This window comes from Lactuca virosa, chromosome 1, assembly GCF_052849685.1.
Source record: "Lactuca virosa cultivar CGN04683 chromosome 1, Lactuca_virosa_CGN04683_v6, whole genome shotgun sequence".
Taxonomy (NCBI): domain Eukaryota; kingdom Viridiplantae; phylum Streptophyta; class Magnoliopsida; order Asterales; family Asteraceae; genus Lactuca; species Lactuca virosa.
This window is the reverse complement of record NC_136426.1, coordinates 226,581,320-226,590,372: the sequence shown is the minus strand read 5'-3', so window position 1 is coordinate 226,590,372 and position 9,053 is coordinate 226,581,320. Positions and strand designations below refer to the sequence as shown.

The 9,053-nt window shown below is 32.3% G+C and overlaps 1 protein-coding gene across 6 annotated transcripts; it reads left to right on the top strand.

The window, feature by feature from the left end:
• Positions 1 to 3,517: 3,517 nt before the first annotated feature.
• Positions 3,518 to 8,577, top strand: BB (RING/U-box superfamily protein). Of its 6 annotated transcripts, none has more exons than XM_079083664.1 (8): positions 3,518 to 3,714; positions 4,792 to 4,974; positions 5,076 to 5,307; positions 5,668 to 5,702; positions 6,139 to 6,183; positions 7,341 to 7,468; positions 7,576 to 7,684; positions 8,232 to 8,577. In XM_079083664.1, the coding sequence occupies exons 2-8, from the start codon at positions 4,828 to 4,830 to the stop codon at positions 8,292 to 8,294; spliced, it is 759 nt and encodes a 252-aa protein (XP_078939790.1). In that variant the 5' UTR covers positions 3,518 to 3,714; positions 4,792 to 4,827; the 3' UTR covers positions 8,295 to 8,577. The 6 variants fall into 6 exon arrangements, with proteins under 6 accessions (XP_078939790.1, XP_078939781.1, XP_078939780.1 ...); XM_079083655.1 differs by having other exon boundaries at positions 4,780 to 4,974; XM_079083654.1 differs by having other exon boundaries at positions 3,518 to 3,721.
• Positions 8,578 to 9,053: the final 476 nt, after the last annotated feature.

Sequence of the window (9,053 nt, the reverse complement as noted above, 5' to 3'; positions counted from 1 at the left end):
TTTTTTTCCTCCAACTCTTCACGACATTCAATGACCTCCCTTAAAGTCACCACCCTTTTGTTTGGACAAACATTTTGGTAATGACCAAAACCTTGACACTTGAAACATCTAATCTTCGCCAAACTAGTTTCTTTGGTACCACTAGTAAGTTCACGCAATTTAGACACCTTGAATTCTTCTACAACCCTATGTCCACCACGTCGGGGTTGCCTTCGATTTCCACCATCTTGGACATTTCTTAAGGCTCCACGAAGATTTTGTAGGAACTCTGGATCATCAAAATCCATTATGGGCTCTGATAGCACTTACGATGCGTGTATGGGCTTGATTTAGTGAGTAGGGTAATGTTTAAGTAAATTAAGAGAAAATAGCAACCACAAATGATATGTGAATGGAAAGAAATAGATAGATTAGTAACAATTCAAGACCTATTAAGTTGTATACTGGTGAAAACAATCCAAGACCTATTGGATTGAATTCGTAGCAAGTCAAGATCACGTCCCAACAATGATAAGTAGTGAATTATAACAATAATTCCAAGTGAACAAAGGTTCTTTGACAAAAATCTGTGTGTGTCTTTTTTTCAGCAAAAACTTGGCTTATATGAAGCCTTTATTACAAAGTTGGTGGTTACAAGCCAACCAACTAACTACTCATCAAAACTAGTAAATGAAATTTAAGGAAACTCATGAAAAAAAACACAAAAAAACGTCTTACACACTTAAGAATAAAAAAAACGTCCATGCTTCATTAAGGAGCCATAAGAAGCATTAAAGTGTAACCCTAATCCACCAAAGAGTATCAGAAACTGCTAGGAGACTTTATGAAGTAAAAAGTAACGGTTTTGAACACTTAAGAAACTTTAAAACGTTACCTTAGCCTTCATGCAACCCTAATCCAATTTATGGGTTACCATGCACAACCCAATCATTGAGCCCAAACCACCTTCTAGCCCACTAGTAATCACTAATCCATCATCTTTTGGGCTTTCATGATCCATGGATGGATCAATTTAGGTAACTGTTTGTTGTATAGGTGACCTATAGAGTTGGCATTGGATCAACGTTCTTTTCTGCTATCTTTTCAGACTATGAGGTGAGTTTTCCTCACTGTACTTGTGGATCGAAGGCACCAATGCCGGCCCAGTAGATTATATATCATGGTTTAGGATTTTGCTATGCTGTAATGATCTGATGAGATCTACATGTTGATCTGTTTGCTGTTATATATTTATCTATTTCATATGTCGACATAGTGTGGTTTGGGTTGAGGCTGTATTGCTTTGTGTTGTCGGCTAACAAACTCGATGGTAATCCAACCGGGAGGTTGTGTGCCAGAGTAGCAATCTAATCGAGAGATTATGGGCTAGTGGCAATCCAATCGGGAGATTATAGGCCATAGTGGCAATCCAACCGGGAGGTTGTGGGCCAGGGTAATCCATTCGGGAGACTGTGGAGCCATCATGCATTTTGTATATTTATGTGGTTATGTGTGATATTTGCGGGAACTCACTAAGCTTTGGCTTACAGTTTAAGTTTTATGTATCAGATACTTCATATGATAGGGGCAAGGCGAAGGCTTGATCGTGCACATCCTTTAGTTTTTATGAGATTCGATTTTGGGATACTCTGATTTGTGATTTTTACACTTTGGAAACTATGTTTTGTAAACATTTATGGGTTTGGGTTGTTTTTGAAAAATGAAAATTTCACCTTGATTTTTGGGATGTTACATGTATGAGACGATTCCTGGTCCCAATTAGGATTTGTGTTATTTCTAAATAGATTTAATGATAACTCGGAAGGAGTTCATCAGAGATCTTGGTGTGGCCATAGAAAAACTTACACAAATTATACTCAAAGTTGTTAGAAATTATTGATATTAGAGTTTATTTAAAAGGGAACTTCGTTGATCCATTCACTAAGTCATTACCTAGTCAAAACATGACTCTCGCTCTAGGTCTATTGGATTAGATTTGCAAGTGACTTAGTATAATTTAGTAGTTGATTTGATGTTTGGGAATAGTTACAATATGAACTTTATCTAATATAATGATTATTATACGGAGATCACAATATATAATGGGATATATTATATGCATTAGTACATTATTGTGTTCCATTTGCATGTTTACATACTTCCTTGAATTCTAAATTAAGAATCTTCATAGTCGATCATTCTTCAAGGCATGAAGTTTTGAATTAAGACTGATGTGGGGTGTTAGTAGATTATCAATAGTGATTTATATATCATAGGGATACGACTGAGTTCCACTCGTACTTGATATATATCAAGTTTTGGAGTAACTCATGCTTAGAATATTACTTCATGGAATATTGTCACGGGTAATTATAAGATGGCAATATCTTATGTCCTCAAACACAAAGACTTCATCTGGAAACACTTATGCCACTTCACCAACAACACATTTTCGTAGAGCATACACCTCTTATTTAATTGGGAACCCAGAATAAAAGATTCATTTTTTACTAAATACTTTTTCATCATGTCAAACTTCTAGAACCAACAGCTTTGTATTGTAACATGAATATGATTTGAGCAATGATTCAATGACAAAAAAAAATCAATACCAAGACTTAAACCCTAATAAATGCAACATGGGAAATTAGGACAATTGTAGTTGATCTTAACAGAATTAAAATTCTCAAAACCTTTTTAATAGACACGACAACAAACATACAGTAAAGTACTCGGATCGTGGTCATGTGTTTATAAACTTGAAAACTGGAATTTGATCAACCAAGCATGAAACATTAGAGAATAACGAGACAAATAGTTACGGATGGACGATTCTTGTTGGCAATTTCGATTTTGTTTAAATTTAATTCTTATCGGATCGAAACACGAATAGCTACAATAAGTCAAACAGAGGTACAAAGCTGCAGAGAAAGAAATTAAGAAGTCGTTTAGGGTTAGTGATACCGATTACCATATAAAATCAGAAGTCGTTTAGGGTTAGTGATACCGATTACCATTGGTGGTGGTAAGAGACATAATGGGAAAGTGGAAACGATGACGAAGGTGTATTGGGAAGTGGAAAGTGGAAACGATGGTGAAGGCGTATTGGGACGAGTAAGATACACAAAAAAAAAGTTAAATATAAAAAAATCCTTTGTAAAAAAAGGTTAAAAGTTTCGAACATGGGTTTCTCCTGAAATAGGAAAAAACCTCCGCCGCTTTAACCATCCCAACTACAAATGCGTTTGATATTTAAATACACATCTTATAATTCTAATATATATAGTAACTAGGGCCCCGAGATTTGGTGAGGTTCGGAGCGATCGTCCAGTTTGTCGTACCCGTAAGGCCGACCGTGTTCATAATAAAACTAAATCTGGACAAATAAATAATAAAGGAATAATTTTGTAAATTAGTAAAAAAAAAAAAAAAATGGTAAATTATAATCAATATAATGGGGCGGATTGCGTGAATCAAAAGTTCGCATATAACCCAACACACCACACTACCCCCACCCCAAAATAGTGTTGAGAAAGGAGATTGTGACAGAACGGATGAGATAGAGTGACAGTCACAGTTTCCGTCTATATATGTTTACTGTATCTATACATATATAGAGAGAGAGAAAAACAAAAACACACACATATACTGTGTGGAAGATCAACCAAGAGTTTTCTTTTCCCCTTTCACTTTTTCATTTTGTCCGTTTCCTCTGCTCCGGCCGACCAACCACCGGTACAATGTTCGTCATCTCTCTCTATTTCTCTCTCCTCTCTCTAGTCTCAGTATATGTATACGTATGTAGAGATATGCATATTACTATGTGTAATGTGTGATTGCTGTATGTTTCTGTTCAATCGCTTGTGATTTTTTTTCGTTGATGATATAGTGATCGTTTTGAGAGTTGATTTTCTTGTTATTTTATCTTCGAGTGTGTCAACGGGGAAATGTTGATGTATGAATGAGGCTACCGGCGGTTGTTTCTGGTATTCTGCCTGTAAAATTCGGTGTTACTGTGGATTTTGTTTGATCAAACTGGTAAGCGGTGTTTGAATTGGTTGATTTCTATATGAATTTCTGTGTATTCGGCTGTAATTTGAGGGAGTTGAAGTGCAAAAGGCGTGAATATAGCAGTTTCTTGTTGGAATTAGACTAACTGCGTGTGCTTGTTTCTCGCCCTAGCACGTTGGTTGACTTGAATTTTTTTTAGTTACTGCCGTTTTGTTTGAATAAATTGTTATGTTGAGCATGAACCTAGTTTGAATTGTGCAATGTAACATTTTTTTTAGGTCTTTTCTTTAACAGAGGGTAAAGAAGATGAACAATACGCTACTATTTCCTAGCTGTGTTGGTTTCTGCTACATGTAAAAACTGAACTCGATGTTTGTATTAGGTTTTCGCTGGTTGAGGCACTTGTTTTCTGTTAATTTGTTTCCATACACGTAATTAATTAAGGTTTTGACTTTTACGATTCATATCTGAGATGTAATTTTTATGACTGCAGCTTAGTTTGTTTTGCATTTCGTTATTTAAGAAGTTATGTAAAGGAGTGGCATCCATAAACTTGATTTCTGCTTTCCAAATTTGGGTATATGTGGGTTTATGTTCAAGTGCTGATTGTGTTCTATCTTTTATATCATATTTGATGATCTTATTTCTAGAGGGTTATGGAAGAACTTACCATGTAGGAGACATTGTGAATGATATATTTGGTTGTTTCTTGTGGAGTTTTATGCCACAAATTACTTTATGGCAGAAATCATAGTTAACTTGCATTCTGAAAAAGGTGTTTTAATGCAGTTTTCTTGGCAGTTTCTTTGGTGAAGATAATTAAAATTATCATCCACAATGGATGGGAATGGAAATCGACAAATGGAGGTCAATTACATAAACACAGGATTCCCATACACAGTCCCTGAGAGCTTCATGGACTTCTTTGATGGAATTTCACATCAAACTGCACATTTTCCTCATTCGGGTCCTATCCATGATCAGGTTGTTTTACAATTCATTACCCTTTTAGAAGTATGATTCTTTACATGGTTTTCTGCTATGTGATATTGATATACTAGAGTTTCCTTGATACTTTTGTCTAGGAGCATAATGCATATTGGGCAATGAATATGAGTTCATACAAATACGGATTACCTGGTATTGGAAATGTACCTTATTATGATCCATATGAAGTTCACAATTATGCACCAAGAATGGATATGAATCGAAGTGCATGGGAGTATCCTGTAATGATGAATGTCACAGAACCTGCTACCACAGATGTCCAATCAGCTGAGAATTCAGTTCCAAGCATGCAAGCTATTCCTGAAGAATGTCAGTTCCTGTTTTTATGTTTCCAGCTTCAAGAAATAGCAATGTACTTTCTTTTATTTGTGTTTATTATAGCATCGTGCTTTCGATTCTTCCTCTTACAGTTATTGCAATGTCATCCAAATGCAAAGCAATTTTCATTGCTTCAATTGAGTAGATTTTTCAAAGTACAACATCCTAATAGAAAACTTGAAAAAAGTTGAAAATACAATGTTGTAATAGAAAGAAATGAAATAGGATGCTATAATGCACAACTAAATGAAAGTGTGTTGATATGTCTTGCATTTATCCCTGAACTTAAATCTTCATATCAGCAGTGGTGAATGATCAGCTATCCTTATGGCATCTTTCTGTATTTTGCAGGTAGCCCAAATCATGACAGTGCTTCTAGTTCTCAGGTATTAAGTTTTATTTATTTATTTATTTTTCTTCATTGGCTTTTATGCATTCTTTTGTGGAGTCTATAATCAAGATTATTATCGGGTGAAATGCAAGAAATAGCAATATATACTTTCATTAATTTGTTTATTGTAGCATATCCTACTTCAATTTTTTTTTCTATTACACATTTTACATTGAACAATCTTTTCGACTATAGCAATGTCATCCAAACACAAATCAACTTTCACTGTAATAATTGAGTAGATTTTTCAAAGTAAAATGTTCTAGTATGAAAAAGTTGAAAGTGGAAAGCTAAATTTGGGTATATTTTTCTAAATACAATGCGTTAAAAAGAAGCATATAATTATAATTACAATATTGTAATACAAAGAAATGAAAGTAGTATTCTATATAATACAGAAACAAATTGCTAAAATGTTTTGTGCATTGCAGGTTGTTTGGCAGGATGACATCGATCCAGACAACATGACATATGAGGTTTGCTATTAATTGTTTTTTTTTTTTGGCTAATTTGTTATTTCTATTCTTTTCATTCATAAGTAATATCTGTTTTGTGAGGAAGAATCATCAGAATGTCTAATTTCAAATCAAATACTGCAAGAAAAATTTTCTTTAAAGTTGTTGAAGTGTACTATGAATTCAACCAACAAAAAAAACTTATAATCACACTAAACAGACCCAGAAACAATACTTAACTATAATAGATATGTTAACATTTGAAGTTAATAAGTAATGGATATAGTAGAAGTTACAAAAAAACTAATAAATTGCAAAAAAATAATAATAATAATAATAAATACCCTTCAACTGCAGATGGGAAAACATGTAATGGTCTTTTTCTATAATGAGCCAAATATGTTAGACTAGGTTGGGTTGATTTGTTGGATTCTCTCACATTCTCTTTTCTTTATTTATTTATTTACTTTTGTCTTTTGGGTTTTGCCAAAGGACTAAAATATATGTATAAATTTAAGGGCAAATTGCAGGAAATATCAAACTACTTTACTCTTTTTTACTATTCTTAGTAAAAAATAAAGTACATTGCCCATATTGGTAACGAGAGTAAAGTAAATGAAGGTGACTAGTGTTAAAATTTTAAGTTGTTGTTTTAGAAACAATAATTGAAAGCTGTTACATCACATATCAATATCAATAAGAATAGTTTAGGTGTATAATTTTTTTTTATTGTTATATCAACATATCAAAAGATTAGTTTATCAAAGATTTTGAGGTAGAAACTGAGAAGATGAACATTATTGCTAATTATAAATCTGAAAATTATATGAATTTGAATTTCAAAAATAAATTGTAGACTGGAACTGGTTCTACAGAATTGTTGTTCTTTTTTACAATCTTACTTACAACTCATAAATGAAATAATAATGATATCAATAAACAAATTTATTAAGACAAAATAATGTGTTGAAATTATAAATTCCCTTGAGAATGAAGATAATTGTATGGTGCCATTGCTACCCATTTGACCCATGTATTATTAGAAAGTAGAATGTTATAATTTGGTAGATTTTTCAAAGTGCAATGAGTTAATAGTAAACTTTTTTTTTTTTTTTGAATATATATCGCTGTGATAGAATATAATGAAAGGAAGATGACATTTTTATTTACTGATGCAGGAATTACTTGATTTAGGAGAGGCAATTGGGACAGAAAGTCGAGGTCTTTCTCAAGACCTAATTGATTCCCTTCCAACTACAAGATATAAGTCTGGTGGTTTCTTCTTAAGAAAAAAATCCGGAGAGAGGTCTGCAACTTTTATAAAATTATTCCACCAATTAAACTTCATATCTGATTTAATTCTTTTTACAAATTTTTGAATGCTAAGTTGCTAGTAATGTTGTTGAAAAGCAGGTGTGTGATTTGCCAAATGAGATACAAGAGAGGGGACAAGCAAATCAATTTGCCATGCAAGCATGTTTATCATACCGAATGTGGATCCAAATGGCTCAGCATCAACAAGGTAATAAATAATCAAATAAATAATTTATCTCTAATCAAAATACTTGTACTTGTTTTCGGTTAAATGCAACCTACTTTTACTTCCATTCATTTCTTTATTATAAACATCCTACTTTCATTTCTTCCTATTACACCATTCTACTTTAAAAAAAATAACCAATTTCATTCAAATACAAACCATCTTTAATGCTAAGTACAATGCTATCATTGGGTAGAGTTATTAAATTTTAATGCCATAAAATTAAAAAATATATATATATAGGAAGTGCAATTTTGTAATAGAAAAAAGTGAAAACATGATGCTATAATAATACACAAATAAAAGAAAGTACATTTCTATTTTTTGCATTTAGCCCTATTCCATTTTGGTTTAAATGCAAGAAATAACATTGTAAAATTTTCAAAGTATAATGCCTTAATAAGAAAAAACAAGTGAAAGTACATGTGTTAGTAGTAAGAAATGAAAGTAGGATGTTATAGTACACACAAATAAATTAAATTAAATTGCTATTTCTTGCATTTAGCCTTATTCTTTTTTTTCCCCTTAGACATGTCCTATTTGCAACGTGGAAGTTCTTGGTGAGGAACCATCATCATCATCAAGCCGCTAAAAACTCATTGAAATGGTCAAATCGCCACAAATTTTCCCATCTTTTTTTTTTTTTTTTTTTTTTTTGCTTTTTTGTTTATTTTTTTACTTACATAGAAGGTAGTTAACTCAAGTTTGTCCTTAATTACGTGTTTTTATATAGGATGTGTTGTTAGCTTTATATAAAAGGTGAATATGAACGACTGGGATCCTTTTTTTTTTTATGTTATTATTTTAGGTTAAATTGTTTCTAAGATTAATAGTCAAATTGTGAGTTTATTAAATTAGTAATGAACCGAATCCTCTATTATATTTGTTGAATTTTGACGTGATTGAACTTGAAACTTTGGTACTATAAACTATGTTTTCATGGGATTGAGACTGAGATTAATACTAATAAAGATGTGAATGTCCGTTTTATTCAATACAAAATGTAACAAATGCACCCTAGAAGAAAGACTTTGTATGAATTACATCAATTAGATTGGTGGTTGGACGATACCTTGTATTTTCATATTACTTTACTTATACTTACAAACGTGAAGTGTTTTTGTAATAATATGAAATACATCAATTGTGTCAAATTTTAATTTGGCAAAAATGGTTGATTTGGAACCAAAATACCAACATGTAAGAAATATTTAAAACTGGTTACAAAGAATCTCAAAATAGAGTAAAGTCTAAAGAAAATGGTTGTGTAATTGCTCTTAAAATTTGGGTTGAAACTCAAATCGAAACAGTATTTAAAGGGCATGTTTAGCAACGTGTTTTTAAAAGTCTT